At 45.2% G+C, this 19,000-nt stretch overlaps 2 protein-coding genes across 8 annotated transcripts in view; both read left to right on the top strand.

Moving 5' to 3' along the window:
- LOC149341334 (uncharacterized) overlaps positions 1-14,109 on the top strand; it is a 52,537-nt gene extending 38,428 nt beyond the window's left edge. For all 7 annotated transcript variants that reach the window (XM_089543372.1, XM_089543367.1, XM_089543371.1 and 4 more), the window contains 4 exons: positions 926-1,014; positions 1,787-2,046; positions 3,641-3,741; positions 12,838-14,109. In XM_089543372.1, coding sequence (XP_089399498.1) covers positions 926-1,014; positions 1,787-2,046; positions 3,641-3,741; positions 12,838-12,973 — 586 coding nt within the window. In that variant the 3' untranslated portion in view covers positions 12,974-14,109. The remainder of the gene's footprint in view (positions 1-925; positions 1,015-1,786; positions 2,047-3,640; positions 3,742-12,837) is intronic.
- Positions 14,110-14,771: 662 nt separating this feature from the next.
- Positions 14,772-19,000, top strand: LOC149341333 (cyclin-dependent kinase 6-like). The gene is made up of 3 exons (XM_089543373.1): positions 14,772-15,012; positions 17,049-17,695; positions 18,023-19,000. Exons 2-3 carry the CDS (start codon positions 17,096-17,098, stop codon positions 18,389-18,391), a joined length of 969 nt encoding a protein of 322 aa, XP_089399499.1. The 5' UTR covers positions 14,772-15,012; positions 17,049-17,095; the 3' UTR covers positions 18,392-19,000.

The following is a 19,000-nucleotide window of genomic DNA, read 5'->3' as shown; positions in this document are numbered from 1 at the left end:
GAATTCAGAGGTACGTTCCCACGGCAGGAAAACTGAAGACGGCGTCCTCTGGGGGGTAGGTTCACCGCAGCTAGAAAGAGACAAGAGCCTCCACTCGACAATTTGCAGCGACGACGAGACCAACGACCACCTGACCCGACGAGCCCACCGACGAAGAGCCCGTGATTGGCTTCTACTGAAATACCAGTAATCGCCGATAACTGCTATATGCACCAGGACTACTGCACCTCTGCACGGGCACTCCATGAACAACAGGTGTTCGTGCCCCAAAATCCCGTGCCCGGGGAAACGGCTGTCGGTCCACACGCCCTGCCGCGCCGAGGGCGGCCCTTTCCAGAGGGGGGGAGCAATGCCACATTCCTGGGAATTCTCGTGGCGCGGTCTTCCGGCCGAACGGCCTGAACCGCTATTCTGGCTAGCCTTAGCCATGGTGGCGGGCAGTGCTTCTTCTTCGTCGTCGCTTCTTCTTGTTCCGCTCGGGAGTTCGCTGCTACCTGGCGCTTCCCAGTAAAACCGTGTCCTGGCTGTCCTGACTGTCTAGCCGTGACAATATGTACTTACTTTATTGCATTGTAGTAATGGTGGGCAGTGATCTGTTTTAAATATTTTCTTCATTTTTAGCATTTTTGGGCTTCTACAGCATTCACTGCCGGTCTGTTGTTGCAACCAAAAAAGAAAAAAGTCCTTTCAGTGACGCTGTAGCTCCTTGTCCTCATTTAGAGGGATGCATTCAGACCTGCATGCAGAGGAGTTGCATGTAATTGCTGGCACTTGTTATTAACTGGTACCTGCAGACTCCGTTTTACACAATCACTCATCTGTACCTGGGTGCTGCTCTCTCCCAGTGCACACTCTCGAGTGTTTTGAGCACAGGCAAGCATTATCCATCTTTGCGCTCACTCTGTACATGTTGCTGCTTTGGCAGATTGCTTCCGCAAACACTGGAGCAGCTGCTGGAGCGTCAATGGGACCAGGGCTCCAGCTTTCTCATGAGGCAGGCCCAGCACTTTGACAGTGAGTGAAGTGCTGCTACTTTTTCTTGCTTGCCCTTTTAGCTGTGTCTGTGCAGTCAGGCAGCAATCATGATAGCTGCCCAACTGATCATGATAGTGATCATGGTAGCACACACGCACCACTAACATTTCAGCAGTTCCTGTCCCCATGCTGTCATGAGCCTTCCATTTTTAATTTTTTTTGCATTCATACTGCATGCGTAATGAAATAACTGTCATGGAGAACTTGCCTGCTCCTTTTGACAAGTTCCATAATTAAACAACGTAAAAGTGTGTTGCCGAATGATTGTGCTGTTTTAAATCAATGCCATCTGACTTAAATAATTTCAATTCTTTTTCTCTTTATTAATGATTAATTTTTTTTATTAATATTGCCTTCAATTTACTTCTGACAGCACCTGTACAAGGTGGTCCACTTCTAAGGTGTATGCAGGAGTGTGAGGTGTGATGTCCTCATGAAGATTGGTGTCCTCATTATTGTGCATGTAGTACAAGGAAACCACACCAGCCACCTCTCGCGCTGTCTGCACATGCTCATTAGTTCGCAAGTACCAAGCATGCATGCATATGTGTTTACCTTAGAAGTGGACAACCCCATCTCTCGAGACACGCAGTGACTTCCACATCTGCTCTATTCACAGAAATGGAAGCGTAAAGGTGCAGGCTAGTTGGTCATCCATACTGAAAAATTGCAGCTCAATGCATAAAAAAAAAAGACTTGCAGACGAGTTGATGGAAGCGTGCCTTACTTACGTGGCGTGTGCCTGTTGCAGTCGCATCACTGCTGTCATGTCTGCACCAGCTGCGCTCGGAGAACATGGAGCTGGAGTCCCGCATCAGTGGCCTGCAGGCGCGCCGGGACCAACTGCTGGCTGTCAGTGCACGCCTGTTAGGGCCCCTGGGCGGGGGTACGGCCTCTCCCATGGTGCCTACGTCCAGCCCTCCCGTGCCTCTTGTGTCCCAGGCCACTGCAGAGGCAAACGCAGCTGCAAGCATGAGCTTTGCCACGAGGGCAAGCATGTCTGCGTCTTCGGTGTGTACCTGTGTGTGTGTGAAGGGAAGAGAAGTAGAATAGAACATGCATTATTTCACAGAAGAGTTGCATAGTATAAACATAAGCACATGCACATGGCTCCTTAGCCGATGAATCTAGTTACGGATCTGTTGTTACAAAAGTGCAATTTTATTTGAACGATAATGCTGGACAACATGAACTTGCATTAGGAGAGTGTTGCGCTGCTGTGACAATATATGTCGTACATGTATTTGTGTGACAGTACAGTGTTGACAAGGCACTTAACCCTTTGACTGTCGAATATTCTCGAAAAAAATTCGCCCTCAGTGTCAAATTTTTTTATTGGCGATTTCAAACAAATAAAACTCACAAAGTTAGAATAAATAGGCGAAAAATGTATAGAGAGATGATTACAATTACAGCATCAATAAAAACGATGAAAATTTTCAATACTACATAGGATCCTTGAAAAACAAACAAAAATGGCAAAGTGGCAGGCTGCATTCCAAAGGGAATGCAGCCTGTGCAGCCATAACGCAGTGCTACTAGGCACCCGAACCGCCACAAGCTTTAACTAAACTGGAGAGCAATGACACTCCGTGAGGGCTGATAAACCGAGAGAGTCTCAACAAAGATAAACATCAGGTCTACGGGCCTCCGGAAGGGTTTCGGCAAAGATAGAAATCAGCTTTGGCGTTTCCGGTGCGATCTCACGGAGCATCGGTGCAATCTCACAGAGCATCCGAAAGTGCGCGGGCGAGCTGAGGTCACAATAAGAATTTTTTCTTCCATAAGATTGTAGCATAGGCAATTTTGTAACATTTTTTTATAAGTTGCTGAAGGTGGCAGCAGCACCTCCGAGAAAGAACTAAAGTCCCAGCAAACACAAAAGTCAAATTTTGCGCTTCTGTTGCGATTGCGAAAAGAGAAACTGAAACCACGACGCCGCGTCCACGGTGTGTGGTCGCGCCGTTGCAATCCACGGCCAACACCGATAGCCACACGAAGTTTGCTTTTTTTGCCGGAAGATGGTAACATAAGCTCTATCTTGGCAGTTCTTGTACTTCTCAGAAGATGGCAGCACATCCCAGAGCACGCATCTTTTCAGAAAGGCGCGAAATTTCAAACGAGCGGTCAGCGCAGTGCCCGAACGGCAAAAACGCCGTGGGACGGAATGCGGCCGTAGTACCCGTACGGCAAAAACAGTCAAAGGGTTAAAGGGTCCATGCTATGGTTTTGAAAGTAGCTGTAAAATGTGTGGATTATGTGTGCATTGTGCGTTTCTGTAGAACTCCACTGTTTGGTTCAGAGCTTGTTTAGACCAATGCTGGAAAAAAAAAAAAAAATGACTGAAGCCTTGGCACTGCTGTTCTGAACTCTTTTGCTAGGTTTGTTCATTTTAAAAAAGGTGCATGCGTGCATGAGTGAGCGGGCAAGTGAGTGAGCACATTTGAAAGCCTTAGTGTTCCCAGCTGACCAAGCTACAGCATGTGATTCTGCACATGAAAAATTATTGAACCTTCCTCACAAGGGTTCTTGCATATCTTTCACTAAGCATTGATAATGTAAAGAGACGCATCTCAATTTCTGTCCTACTGCGTAACTTGCGCAGGGCTGTTCCATGGAGAAGCATGCCGGAGTGCCACTGGGTTTCCCACTCGGCTTCCCCTCCACAGCGCAGCCAAGTGCCGATCACCAGCCACACCAGGCAAGCTCACATTAGCAATAAATGCGGTGACGAAAAAGCAATCCCAACTATAAAAGAAATCGGAGCCAAAACCAAAATGATTGACCAAGTGTCACATGTGATGGCACACTATTCTCTGGCCTCAGGCTGCGTAGGTTGGCCAGTGTACTTCATCATGCAATCAAGCATCAGTACATTGAGCATCATCACATCAAAATTGGGTGTGTGGAGTTTCACCTTTTGTAGTTGAAGTTCCCCGCAGGGGGGCGTCTACAGCATGCAGACGTTGGTGAGTGGTGACACCACGGGTACCTGAGCATCCGCAGGGACATCCCCGCAGGGGGATGATGGTGAGCAGTGCGCCACCACGGACCCGAGCATCCGCGCTTAGCCATGTGTGGCATTGCCGTTTTCGGGGAAAAGGGGATCCTGGTGGTTGAGCCGATGCCGAGCGTTTGGACCTTTAAGGGCCCTCGGCGGAGGCAACACACCACTTTGGCCCCAGCTTCCTGTAGATGGCACCTCCGGCCTAACCTGACCGGGGGAAATCGGCAGTCGCCTTTTCCTGTCCTCCCCTTCATCTTTCACTTTCCTATTTTCTTTCTTAAAACTTTCCTGTCGTCTCCTCTCTTATTGGCTTTTTCCTTTTTCCAGGCGGCGAGGGTTAACCTTGTGTGGCGAACTACCCTGGGTTACGTCATACTGGGTTATAGTTGGGGTGTACAACTGGCATGGGCAGGGCTTGCTTTCAAGTTCCTGCCGCATCCCCTCGTTGGGCTCCATGGTGGGTGGCTGGCACCACAGCTAAAAAACGCATACATTCTATGGCTCCCGCTCCCCCACAATGTGATCGCCCTCAGAAAAGAGGGCGGACCGAAGTAACTGCTCAGTTCATAACCAAAAAACAGGAAATGTTCCCGAAATATCATGTCATACATAGCGAAGAAGTGGAAATCCTACCCAGAAAAATAGCCCCGTTCATAGTCTCTAAATCTCTGACTGAAGCCTTGGGCCTTGGCTACAAGGTAACAAAACTAGTCAGCGGCGACATCCTCCTCCAGATCCATGGCCAAACACAATATTCAAAACAATCAGATTTAACGAACTTAGGAAAAATTGCTGTCTCGGTTAGTGCACATCGATCACTGAACACAGTCAAAGGGGTCATTTCAGAATATGATTTCTTGAATTTCACCGAGGAAGAAATGCTGGAGGGCCTTGAAGAACAAAACGTCACTGAAGTCTGAAGAATAAGGGGAGACACTGGTCTTAGACCTATTTTCTTTATTTTTAGTCCAATCCTACTGAAACTACACCACCTTGCTCAGTTTTTTGTACCGATTTCAACAATGAAATTACCTTTCTCATAAATTAGTTGGTTCCCAAGATAACTAATTTTAACTAGTCATTCATTAGTACCCCGGTGCAAAAAAAACTGCTCAATGAAAAGTCATTTTTAACCCATGGCTACACAGTATGGTGGGTAACGAGTGCAATAATTCAGAACCATTTTTCTATTTTACCCTCATTAGTAATTTTACAGCACTTGGAATATCAATATTCAAGGCGTGAGTGGAATGCATCGATAAACTTTGCGAAATTATAAATTTTTGAAGTGCGATTGAACAAATCTGCTTCGATTATTGCACACATTTTGCCTTCAGCTTTCTTTAACAAACAATATGACATCTCTATCTGTCCTAGATGTTGAGATATCGACATACTAAGACAGCCAGATGTCCAAAATTTTCATGCCATTGAATTTTCTGCTCCTGCATAAATTCAGCTCACACCATGATCTCAATTTAATATCATGGTTAAAATGCTGATTTGTTGAAGCAAAAAATTGGTACAATTGGAAAATAATAGCTGGAGATTCCAGAAACGTCACTTTTGAAAACCGATTTTTTGGTCATTTAACAAACTTAGGAAAAATTGCTGTCTCTATTAGTGCACTGAACACAGTCAAAGGTGTCATTTCAGAATATAATTTCTTGAATCTCACCGAGGAAGAAATGCTGGAGGGCAAGAATAAAAGCGCAACAAGACGACACAAAGAAGGAGGAAAAACGACAGGACAGGCGCTTCTGCCAGCTATGAACAGGCGCTTCTGCCAGCTTATTCTTGCCAGCTATGAACCAACATGCCCCGGAGGGGGTTTTACTGATGCTGGAGGGCCTTAAAGAACAAAACGTCACTGAAGTCCAAAGAATAAACACCCATAAAGATAATAAAGAAATACCCACAAAGCATATAGTCCTCATTTTTGCCTCTAGCCAGCTCCCAGAATCCATAGAAGTAGGATATTTGAAAGTAACTGTATGACCCTTTGTCCCAGATCCTCGCCGCTGCTTCAGATGTCAAAAATTTGGTCATGGCTCTCATAGTTGTCGTGGCCGCAAAACCTGTGCCAGATGTTCATTACAGGATCATGAATCCGAGAATTGCAATGCTGCACCGCAGTGCGCTAACTGTGAAGGGGATCACCCCACGTACTCAAGGTCGTGTCCGGCCGCCGCAGTGGCTCAGTGGTTATGGCGCTCTGCTGCTGACCCGAAAGACGCGGGTTCGATCCCGGCCGCAGCGGTTGAATTTCTTTGGAGGAGAAATGCTAGAGGCCCGTGTACTGTGCGATGTCAGTGCACTTTAAAGAACCCCAGGTGGTCGAAATTTCTGGAGCCCTCCACTACGGCGTCTCTCATAGCCTTAGTCGCTTTGGGACGTTAAAGCCCATAAACCAACCAACCAATCAAGGTCGTGTCCGACCTGGAAGAAAGAAAAGGAGATAATAACCATAAAAACAAAAGAGAACTTTCAAGGAAGCACGTCAACAATTCAGACAAACACAAGGCACATTCCTCTTCACAGCAAGAGCAAATTTCGCCGATGCGGTATGATGGGGCGGCACACCACACCGGCCTTCGGCAGCTGCCCAGGCCACGCATAGGGAGCCTGACGCAGGGCCATCTGCGCCCCGGACAGATGCAGAGCAGGCTGCCCTGCCATCTCTAAAACAGGGAGCACCGGCCCACGGGTCGGCACCCCGCAGGACTTCCCCCTCCCGGGGGAGGCCTGACACCCACACACCCACGGCATCTCCGCGGTCCTTCAGCACCTCCTGTGAGGTGATGGACATAACTCCCAATCCGCCCGCGTTGCTGCGGCGGAACAGCTCTCTTGAGCACAAAAAAGACCGAGCCCTCATTACAGGCCCAAAATCGAAGTCAATTTCTTCCATTCCCACCCAAAACACACAAACATGACTTTTTTTAATACAGTGGAACTGTAGAGGACGCCTAAAAAATTACAGTGACATAACCCATATTCTAGGGTCAATGTTACCTGTAGCTTTATGTCTTCAGGAAACCAATCTTGGTCCACAACATGTAAATATTCTTGGATATTATAAAACTTTTAGACGCGATTGCGAGCAGGCAAATAGACTCTCGGGAGGCATCACTATTGTCGTACAAAGCGGTGTTCCTGCTAGAGAAATCAAACCCCCCAAAAAAACTTGAAGCCGTTGCGGTCAGTGTCATCAGCTATAAAACAATTTCTATCTGTTCTGTATATATTCCTCCACATTTTACACTAACAGTCCACGATCTACAAAACCTCATCGATGAACTTCCAGAACCATATTTAGTAGTTGGGGATTTTAATGCTCACTTCCCTTTTTGGGGAAGCGAGCGCTGTGACTGTAGGGGTCAAATAATCAAAGATTTCATCCTCACAAGTAATTTATGTCTTTTAAATACAGAAAAAGCCACATACTGCTTGCTCCCCTACCTCGGGGAAAATGACCTGTTTAGATTTGTCATTTAGTTTATCATCTGTTTTTAACGATTTTAAATGGGATGTAATTGACAACCTATATGCCAGTGATCACCTCCCTATGCTAATCACTTCAACTTCCTCACCAGAAATAATCCCAACAAAACCATGGCGCTGGAAGCTTCACCTCGCCGACTGGTCACTTTTTAGAGCAAAGGCAACTTTAGAAAATACAGTTTTAGAAAATCTCACCAACGATAAATGAAAAGATAAATGAAAAGTTTACAAATTGTATCATAACTACCGCACACTTAGCTATTCCACAGTCGTCAGGAGTGTGGTCACAAAATCACAAAGTCTGGTGGACAAAAGACTGCAAGGAAGCAAAAAAACAACAAAATAGAGCTTGGGGTAAGTTTCGCAGGTATCCAACACATGAGAATCTCATAAATTTTAAAAAGGCAAGAGCTAAAGCTCGGTACGTCTGTCGCAGTGCCGAGAAATCATCATGGCAGAGTTACGTCTCTTCTATAAACAGTCAAATCACATCTAAAAAAATGTGGGAGCAGGTTTGAAAATTAAATGGCAGCTTTTCACCATTCACAATTCCTTTATTGACAACACCTGGCCCACAAACAAGCACAGGGGAACAGGCAGACATATTGGGGGAACATTTCGCTGCAGTTTCAAGTTCATCACACTATACGCAGTCTTTTTTAGAACACAAAAACACAGCCAGAAAACAAAAAGACTTCCAACAAGTGGAGGTGCTAGTGGAAAGTACTATCAGGGACAAAAGTGGTATACTCCACGCGGCAGGAGCCGGAGCAACGGAAAACTGCGTTGCAACGCCATCTACAGGCGCCATCTCGGACCCAGATAGCCAATCTGTGATCTTTATTATAAGCAGGCCTGCCGCTCGGCTCGTTTCAATGATTCAAAAATGCGCTGCTTACACGACAAGTTAGCCATGCGCGCATGGGCATTTGATCGCATAATGACGGTGCGCGCGCCGGCTCTCAAGCCGTATCTCGAACGCGCATTGAAAAAAAGAAGACACAAAATGAAAAGAGGGCCACCAGATTGCTACTGCTGCGGCGCCGCTCGGCATTTTGGCAAGCAAAAGCACGAAACATTGAAACGAGTCAAGCGACATGCCTGCTGATAATAAAGGTCACAGATTGGCTGTCTGGGTCAGAGATGCCGCCTTCAGATGGCGTTGAAACGCAGTTTTCCGTTGCTCCGGCTCCGGTCGCGTGGAGTATACCACTTTTGTCCCCGATAGTACAACAATCTCCAAGAAATCAAGAAATAGAGTACTGTCTGCCGGAAAAAAAACTGCTCCAAGATCCAACCAAATACATTATGAAATGCTTGCCCATCTTTCCGAGCCTGCCGTAGAAGCGCTTTTAAGGTTCTTTAACACAGTCTGGATATCAGGCAAAATACCTGAGGCCTGGAAAAAAGCTATTATTGTACAGTTTCTTAAACCTAGTAAACCCCCAACGTCTCCTAGCAGCTATAGATCCATAGCCCTTACCAGTTGCCTCGCCAAATCCTTTGAAAGTGTCCTGGATATAAGATTAACCTTTGTTCTTCAGTCCTGTGAACCTCTTGATATCCATCAGTGTGGTTTTAAAAAGGGATGTTCCACTACAAATCACCTAGTCCATCTTGAAAATACTGTCAGAGAAGCTTTTATACACAAACAACACTGTCTTGCTGTCTTTTTTGATTTAGAAAAAGCGTATGATACAACCTGGAGGTTCGGGATTCTTCAGGACTTAGCTGAACTCGGCATCCGTGGCAGAATGCTGAACTCCATTAAAGACTTTTTATCTAACCGTTAATTTAGATAAAAACCATTAGGTTCAACCCTTTTGAGGAATTTTATTCGGGAAAATGGAGTGCCTCAAGGGTGTATTTTAAGCACAACTCTCTTTATTGTAAAAATGAATTCTCTTAACAAAATAATATCTAGGTCCGTTATGTATTCACTTTATGTAGACGACCTCGAGATAGCTTGCACATCCTCTAACAAATCAACATGTGAAAGACAAACACGGTTAACAATAAACAAACTACCATCATGGGCAGACAGAAACGGTTTCCAGTTTTCAGCTCAGCAAACAGTAGCCATTATTTTCTCACTCAAACGAGGATTACAGGCAAATTCGACCCTGCATCTGAACAAAACCGAGTTGCCCATAAAAAATGAACACAAATCTTTTCTTTAGGTATAACAGTTGACAAAAAACTCACTTTCCTGCCTCATATTAACATGTTAATAAAGAAAACTTCTCGATCACTGAACATACTCAAAGTCCTCTCACATAAACGCTAGGGTTCTGACAGGGCAGGCCTTCTAAAAATTTATCGCTCTGTGGTACGATCCTGCTTAGACTATGGTAGTATAGTATACGATTCAGCAAGGCCATTGTACTTGAAACGATTCGACCCAGTGCATTATTTAGGTTTATATCTTTCAACTGGTGCTTATAGGACATCGCCTATAAACAATCTTTATGTTGAAACTAATGAACCATCACTTACAAACAGAAAAATCATGCTCACATGCTCATACATTCTAAACATCTGTTCCCTACCGAAACATATCTGTTATGAAATAGTTACAAAGTGTCCATCCAGAACACTCTTTAATAACAAATCGCAAACTACCAAGCCACTACTCCTGTGTTTTGAAGAGATATGCCAGAGTCTCGGCGTACTGAACACATTACCTGACATTGCGCTCAGACGAGAGTCACTATCTCCATGGTACAACTTTTCTGCGAAATGCGATTTCCCTCTTTCACTGTTCCACAAAAAGCAAACCCCACAACAACATATAGTACAAGAATTTCTTGCACTCGAGGAAAAATACAATGGTTTTACGGACTTTTGTACTGACGGTTCAAAAACAGATGCCTACATAGGAAGTGCAGTAGTACGAGGGCATGAAAAGGAAATAATGAGACTTCCGCAGTGTGCATCAATTTTCACAGCCGAATGTTACGCTGTTTGCTTAGCCGTAAAAAAATAGTAAATGAAAACCTCAGAAACAGTATTATTTACAGACTCCCTTAGTTTACTTACAGCTCTCCACTCTAGAAATAGCCGCCGTGGTGGCTCAGTGGTTATGGTGCTCGGCTGCTGACCCAAAAGACGCGGGTTCGATCCCGGCCGCGGCGGCTGAAATTTATTTGGAGGAGAAATTCTAGAGGCCCGTGTACTGTGCGATGTCAAGGAAGTCAAGGAACGCTTCAAGGAAGTCATTATTTGTTGTCTTCGTATAGGACACACGAACTTCACACACAATTTCCTACTCACTAAACAAGATCAACCTATTTGCGAAGAATGCGGTGTTGAAGTTACGATTAACCACATTTTATTCTCTTGTACGAAATTGGAAAAACTAAGGAAAAAGTACTTTATTCAGTTTTATAATGAAATCATACATCCCTTTTCATCCCACACTGCTTTTAGGAGATGATGCAGTTGTTGATATATCATGTGTTTTTAGCTTTCTTAAAGAAACGGGATTTCTTACTCCAAAATTTTTTACCCACTGGTCTGTTCTAGTTCTAATACACCTCAGCCTCTTTTTCACGCCTGAGAAGGAGGCTGAGGTTTTTATTTTGATTGGTTGGGAGTCTCGATATCCTTGTCCAGCCAAGGAAAGCTACTGAGGTTTTCCAGCCCCCTTTAAAACTTTTACTAGTAGCCATTTCTAAAATTTGTGTATGTGTTCAAAAGGTGATGACACCAGTGATGACTTTCTACATGTCTACAATATTCAACAAAAAACTTTTGCAATACCTTGTGCTTGGCACATGATGGCCTCAGTCGCCTATGTGCCATAAAACCCAACACAACACAGCTTTGTAGTTGAAGTGGAGAGTCATTGAAACAAATGAACCACAACAAAATTGTGAAGTCCAAGTAAGTGGTTTTTGAAGTGAAAGAAAGACAGACGGAATCATTTTGTAGTGCAGTAGGATGAGGTTAATTTGAATTTTAACTTTCAGAGAGCTTTCACATGTGTTTCAGAGAGAAAAAAAAACAGTGATATTATGCATGACTATACATATGTAACAGTCAATTCGAACAGGCCACGCAGCAAACATTTTGCGGCCAGTGGGGCATGGCAGTGCAGCTATGCTTTGTGCCTAGTGGAGAGCAGTGAGTGCCAGTAGCCATGGTAGCTTATCATATGACCCCATCGAGTGCACGACTTTTACGGTGCTGGTGTGGCTGTGTGCACGCTCAGCTTTCTGTTATTGCCATTCATGCACTGCTCTCGCTGCCCAGCTTGCACCATGCATGACATTGCTCTGTCACCATCCTAGCAAATCGGAACATTTGTTCCTTTATTTGTTTTTCTGCACTCTGCCCTTTCCCCAGCCTTTGTTTGGGGACGTGTGCTGCAGTACATCAGCCCCTCATTCTGTTCAGGCTGCCGGCCACCTTTAGTTTGCATTTCAAATAATTCGAGCAAATTTTCGCTCCCCTTCTATCCACACTCTGCTGTAGTTGTCATGCGAATTAAAAAAAAATCGTCCTTTGATCCTGCATAAATCGAAAAAAAAAAGGCTTTTCTTTATTTACTTTTTTAGAAATTAAATTTCTAACACGACAGCATGCCAATGGAGGAACTGAAGTTCTCTTCTTTGTGCATGCGTCTCTGTGTCTCTGTGCTTAGCACATGTTAGGAATTGAACCTGTTTTTGCATGTGTCTCTGTCTGCGCTTTGCATGAAGTGCTGCTTCTCATAGGTTCTGCTTTGACGTAACACCGGAGCACCTCTTTCATTATTTGAGTTCGGTAGTTCCACAGCTTCACTTTCTAGATAAAATGATTTGATCACTTTGACCAGGTTTGCTTAATTGGCAAGTGGTGGAAGGAACATTGAATTTAATAGAATTCAATGTTGTTAACAGCTCCCGGCTTGTCTCTTGCAGCTGTTGTCTTATGGCCGAAAGAGCAGCTCCGTGCATTTTCTTCATTCCTTGTGGGGCTGATTGTCACCAACCAAGCGACATGTAATCAATGTTGTGAAGAACCTGCATACACTTTCGGAGCATGCCTCTTGAGCCACTTTGTTGTCACTTCTTACTCTATGCTGTCAAATGCCTCCAGTCTCTGTCAGCATTTCTTCTTTATTCATTCCCACTTAGTTGCTTGCCTGCGCTCATGCAAACTTTCTTTTCTGCCTGATATTGCTGCATGCTTTTACGCCAGCATGTACCGTAATCTTTGACGGACAGACACATTTGTGTTTTAGTGTTGTCGGGAGTTTAACTTGCTCAGCAATCAAACCACTGCCATCTATCGTGCCTGCAGGCAACCGAGCTGAGTGCAGCTTCACAGCAAGGCTTCCCTGGCCGGCCAGCGATGGTGCACCCAGAAGGAGTGTCCTCTGCCGAGAATTCATCGCACCGAGGCTCCTCGCTGCCCACCTCTCGCCAGCCAAGCAATAGCTAGGAGCCGCACGCATCACCTCAGCACCACCTGTACAGGACACATTCTCATGATGCTACGCGTCAGGAAGCTTTGTCAACTGTTCACACTTGGGGCTAGCCACGTGTGTCCCATTTGTTGGGCAGGCCTCCCAGCTTGAACAGACTGCAGGGAAAGTTACTGAGAATGTAATTTTATTGTTTTATACACCTCATCGCTGTTCAGAGATTAGCAACATGGTTCCCCATGTTGGGAGCTCTGCATTTCAACCCTACACTCAGGAGGGACGGTTTTACATGAGTCTTTTACTGGCTTCGTCTCTCCTGGGGAGAAAATAAAAGGAAACAGAGTCAAAGCAAAGGCTGAGCAAAGCTCTCAACAAGCCTTTCCCCCTATGTGTGGCAGCGTAGGTTGATCTTTCATTGCTCTTTCTCTCTCTCACACACAGTTTTGTTCATTAGAGAGACCTCATTGTTAGTGTTGTGGCAGCTGCTGTCACATTGGCCCAGTGTTTCAGTTTTTGGGTGCTGGCAGGCAAGCCAGTAGCTGACACAGGAGATTCAACCTGTGTTGCAGCCCATGCCACACGAAACAAACTTTCCTAAGGAAAGGTTACAGTTCTTTTTAATGACTCGTCTGTGTCTTGTATATTTGTATATTACTTGTGATGTGAGAGTCTTGCTCCCTTTAACTTATGGCATGCTCCGGGTGAGCAGGAACTTTACAGCCAGCGGTGTTAGCTGTGAGGTAGACACAGGCCTTTCATGGCACTACTTGTACAACCATGCCAGCTATGTTGACACCAGCCCTCTGTGTTCCCCCGTTTACTGAGTTGCTGTCTGGTGTTCTGTGGTCACCTCTAAAGTCTCCTGGACCAAGCCACTTGGCATCATTATTCACTGCTACACCCAGCCAGGAAATTCATCAATATAATGTCTTTGGCAGGAGTTTTTTTTTTCTGATTCCATTACACTGTACAAAAGTTCATGTTCAAATTGTTTTGTTTGTGTAAACTGTACAAAAGACAATGAACGTTGAGATCTTTTAAGTAGCACGAGTGTTCATTTATGTTAATTTGACAACCTGTATTGTTTGTGCAGTATTTCTTCTCACTGCATGTCATGTAAATAGTAAATAAACGTCGGCATTTTTACGCGGCATTCTTCTAGTTGTAGAACAGCTTGCGTCGGAGATAACTGATGATTGCAATCACTGTCAGAGTTGCCAGCAGTTCAGTCCCAGGATGAAGACTGTTGATGGCGACCAGAGTCAGCATCGGCATGATTGGGAAGATGATGCACAGGATCACCATCTTGCGGAGAGATCTTCTGAGGACGATTATTACTGTTGCCAGTACAAAGGCGATCACAGCGACCGTGTCAGTGTTTACCAACATGGAGCAGTGCACCCCTGGAAAGAATAGTTTTGTTTGCTATTTTCAGGAAATAACTTCATTACCAGTTCATGTGGTAAAAAGCAAGAATGTGGTGTCGAGATTCAGTTACCTCACAAAAGGTTCTTGCGAAAGGAATTTTGTTATTAGAAATGCGTGCTGCCGAGCACTGCTGCCAAATGCATGACGTGACTGTAGCAAGGTATAGTACATTCTGACAGGTAAAAAAAAAAAAATGCGTTTCGTTTTCGCAAAGCCAGTTAATCTTTGTTCAGAACAATTTGACATACAGCATTATTCAATAGTAAGGTAAGGTCCGTGTGCCGTCGTATTATTGACGCTGCTTTCAACATGCACGCTGACTGCGCTGTGCGATAACCACCTGACTACTCAGACCCAGTTTTGTTTTGGCGTTTGCACATTGCCATCGACATCATGCGGTCTTCTTCGGTTCGCCTTTTGATAGCTGCTTGGAACAATGAAAGCCTGGTGGACGCGTCCACTTCCAAAATAATGATTGCGTTATGACGGGAACACTGATTCCTCACAGGAAGCTATTCGTAACTCGTACTACGACGGTTAAGTAGGTTAGCTGTAGGTGCAATCGGGCATTGTACGTCCTACTGCAAGGCTCCGTGGGACATAAACATTCAGTACCAGCTCGCCGCCGGTAAGTAGCGCGAGCGTAAGTTTGTGAGCGTCATGACAAAATCTACTGAGCAGAAAAGCGTGAAGTCTCACCTTTCACAGGGCCGCATTTTAGTTGGAGTAATTTTGTAGAAACGCTGCATGGCAGGCCAGCCGGCAGCGAGCTGTAAGCATGGTGCCGCCGGCCGTGGCACCAGCTTCTCTGCAAGAACGCGCTGGCCAAACGCGATTGCGTCCGCTCGCTTCGTCTTTTTCGTTCCCTTCCTCTGTTTTGTGAATGTGTACAGAGCTGACTCAGCGCGGTTAGCATTAAAGTTTACTGATGCGCGTTTCTTGCGTGGCAAGAGTTGCGTGCCGTTTTCTGCGAAACCAAATATTGTGTTGTTCGACATCTAGGTTTCAGATATTGTTGTGAGCCACAACAGTGGGCGGGATTTACCGGACCTAAACCTTGGTCAGTCCGTTCCGTGGTTACGCACCACTTTAACAGGTGTCCACAGCAGCCCGGCCTAGATGACCGAGGTCGGGAACTTTTAAATTTAAATGGTGAATGGGTGCATTAGCGGACATAACTGTGCAGCTGAACTATCCTGGGTAAAGCCTCCGTGCGAGAAGTAGTAGCCTCGAAAGCAAGTTCAGATATAACTACTAAAGCTAAACTTTGGGACTTCAAGGTTTTAACAATAAAAGTGCGCCTTTTAAACACTGCTTACAGTGCATTCTTGTGTTCATAAGTACTTGTACACAAAAGTATGTTTGTGCAGCATTTCCCAGTTCTTAAAACCTTAAAGCTCAACTTTCGGACCCAAAAGCAGTATAACAGTAAGTAAAAGTGCACCTACTATATATGGCTTACAGTGCCCTCTCTCATTAAAACACACTTTGTGTGCACTAAGGTAGCGCATTTTTCAACCCAAAGTATTCTGGTGATTATGTTTATGTCGCATGCAGTTGGAATTGCTTCACAGGAACATGATGGGGCAAATTGATGACTAGTTTAAGGCAGCGGCAAACTGCAGCTGACCTCGTAGTGATTTTAAGAAGGCACCAGTAAAAAATATAAGGCCCATGCACCTCTATGAAAGTCAGTATACTGGGGTATGCCCATTGATTTTAGGAAAGAATGAGCTTCTGCAGCCTGGATGCTTTTACTTTACACAGTGCTGGGAGCTATCAAAAACTTTAAAGAAAACACAATGGAGTGCACCTCCATTTAAAAATGCTGAGATGTCATTGAGAATATTGAAACCATCAAAGGAATATAAACACAAGCAGCAGACAGGATATATTTGAGTGCAGCCACTGAAATGTCCATTGTGCTGTGCAAAACTTTGTTCATGAATCAAGGCTGCTACCTTCCTAAAGTCACATTTTGCTTTTGTTTAACTTGTCATTCCTCTTTTTCTGTTTCCACAGTGCTTAAATTCCATGGATCTCTTTGTTTCACCTTATTTGTTTCCTGGCTTTGAGTATATTTTTCAGGTTACAACAATTGACATGAAAGTCAATGCTTTCTCACTGTAAACAGTGCCAAGCTTAGTAATACATTCTGAGGGACTAGCTGATGTGTGGTTTTGAAAAAAGAAGATGCACAAAACAGACAACACTGAAAGAAGACAGACAGACGTCTGTCTGTCTTCCTCCTGTGTTGTCTGTGTTGTGCATCTTCTTCTTTCAAGTGCCAAAGCTTCTGCATACATGCAGTCAAGGAAAAGAAAGCAAAAGTTGAGAAGAGGGATAACCAGTTCTGTGCCATTTCAGCACAGGTCAACAACAATCACTTCCTGCAAGCACATCGAAACCCATGAAACACCTCATCAACACTATAGTCGGCATCCTGTAGCCAGATAGGTGCCACTGTTGCTAGTGAGACACTAAAACTTTCTGTAGAATGCAACAGAAGAGTCATGTTTTGCAGTTGCTGACTTCGATGATGTCATCAGTTTCTTTCCAAAGCAGCACCTGAGGAAGTCAGTAATGGCTAGGAATTCAGAAGTATTCATTTTTTATTAGTTTCAATGTGACATCCCACTAATTGGGAATATGATGTACTTGCAGGTTCCTGAAAGAAGCAGTGTGCACTTTTGGCCAGGTTGTCCTTAATTATGTCTAGGCCAGCCGCTGATGCCTGTTTAACAGACATGGCTGTGGAGGGGATCACAAATGGCAGTGCCTATGAGGAAATTGCCCAGATTGGCACTGGAGCCTTCGGCACTGTATACAAGGCCCGGGACCGGCAGAATGAGGGACGCTTTGTTGCTCTCAAGAAAGTGCGTGTGTCACTGAATGAAGAAGGGATCCCAACTGGAACTCTGCGTGAAATTGGCCTTCTTCGGCAGCTGGATGCTGCACAGCATCCCAATGTGGTACGCTTGCTGGACATCTGCCATGGCAACCGGTTGGAGCGTGAGCTGGTCCTCTTCCTTGTTTTTGAGCACATTGACCAGGACTTGGCTGGCTTCTTAGAGCGATGCCCAGAGCCAGGCCTAGACCCTGCACTCGTTGCTTGGCTGCTCAAGCAGCTGCTGACTGGAGTGGAGTTCCTGCATTCGCATCGAATTGTTCACCGTGACCTGAAGCCTCAGAATGTGCTCGTAACTGCTCAGCAGCAACTCAAGCTGGCCGACTTTGGCTTGGCTCGTCTCTATGAGCGGGAGATGTCATTGACGCCTGTGGTCGTCACCCTTTGGTACCGCCCACCTGAGGTATGTATGCCTGGGGTAATGTTTCGTTGAATGAGTGGCTGCTCACAAATTCTTCTTAGGAGTCCAAATATCACATAATTATGTGAAATTAACTGGAAAGGACCTTGGTGGGCATATCAGCTCTTTTTCTGAGTCGTCAAGACAGAAAATAATGGTTATTGATTGATGAAGTATGTACATGCATGTGAAAGCAAACAGATAGGTAGTAGAAGCCCTTAGGACACTAGTAACTTGCTTAAGTCTCAAAGGGGAACAATACTATGTGCTTTCCTTTATTTATGCAAGCGTTTTAGTGCTGCCCTTTTAAGACTAGTAAAACCTTCACAGGTGCTCCTCCAAGCCAACTATGGCTCACCAGTGGATTTGTGGAGCTGTGGATGCATCCTGGCGGAGATGGCACGCCGCAAGCCACTCTTTGGGGGTCGCTCTGAGACGGACCAGCTAACACGGATCTTGGATGTGATGGGGCTCCCACCTGAGGAGGAGTGGCCAGCTGATGCTGCAGTTTCAAGGCAGGCATTCTCAAACTTTAGTTCCTGCGGAACCTCCCTTGAGCAAGCTGTGCCGCAGCTAGAACCTCCCTTCCTCGACCTGCTCCACCAGATGCTGCGTTTTGGCCCTCACCATCGCATCACAGCGAAGGCTGCTCTGAGACACCCATGTTTGGCCAATGTTGGTGAAGAAAGTGTGTCCTGATTGCATTTATACAAACAGCCAGTTCTTCCTGCATAGCAGCTGCTGCAAGTCTAAAGGAGCATTGCGAAAATGGCCTCAGTGTGGCTGTCGCCAGTGCGAGCCTTAAGTGCAGGATATGGTCGCTCAGGTCTCGCTTAAAAATTTGATCTGGCCGCATGGAATTGTGAATGAGCTTTGAGATGTTCTCTGAGGGAATTATTATTCCCTCCTTCCTTGAATGTCTCCCAATTAATTGCATGACACTGCCTGAGGCTGGAACTATGGCAAACATGTGCTTTTGTGTCAAGGCAGGTACTTGTGGATAGTTCTCTGGACATGAACTACCTCTGTAAGCAGTGCCATGGTGCCAATGGTGGAATGAATTTAATATTCCATTTCTTTGACATATGTACGGTTACCTTTTCCAGCAGTGAACACTGGAACTGTGCCAAACATGCACTCTTGTGATGAAGCAGGCATTTACAAACAGCTTCGTGGGCATATTGAAGTGCCATAACATCACACAGAATGGATTGCAGTATTTCTCTTTGTGCTATTTACACAGTTGTCTTGCACAGCAGTGAAGCAGGGCATTTGTCTGGATGATATCAAACTGGGAGGCTGGACATT

This window comes from Amblyomma mixtum, chromosome 5 (genome assembly GCF_055824585.1).
Source record: "Amblyomma mixtum isolate Tamu chromosome 5, ASM5582458v1, whole genome shotgun sequence".
Taxonomy (NCBI): Eukaryota; Metazoa; Arthropoda; class Arachnida; order Ixodida; family Ixodidae; genus Amblyomma; species Amblyomma mixtum.
Note: the sequence above shows the minus strand (reverse complement) of the source record. Positions and strands in the feature narration are given on the sequence as shown.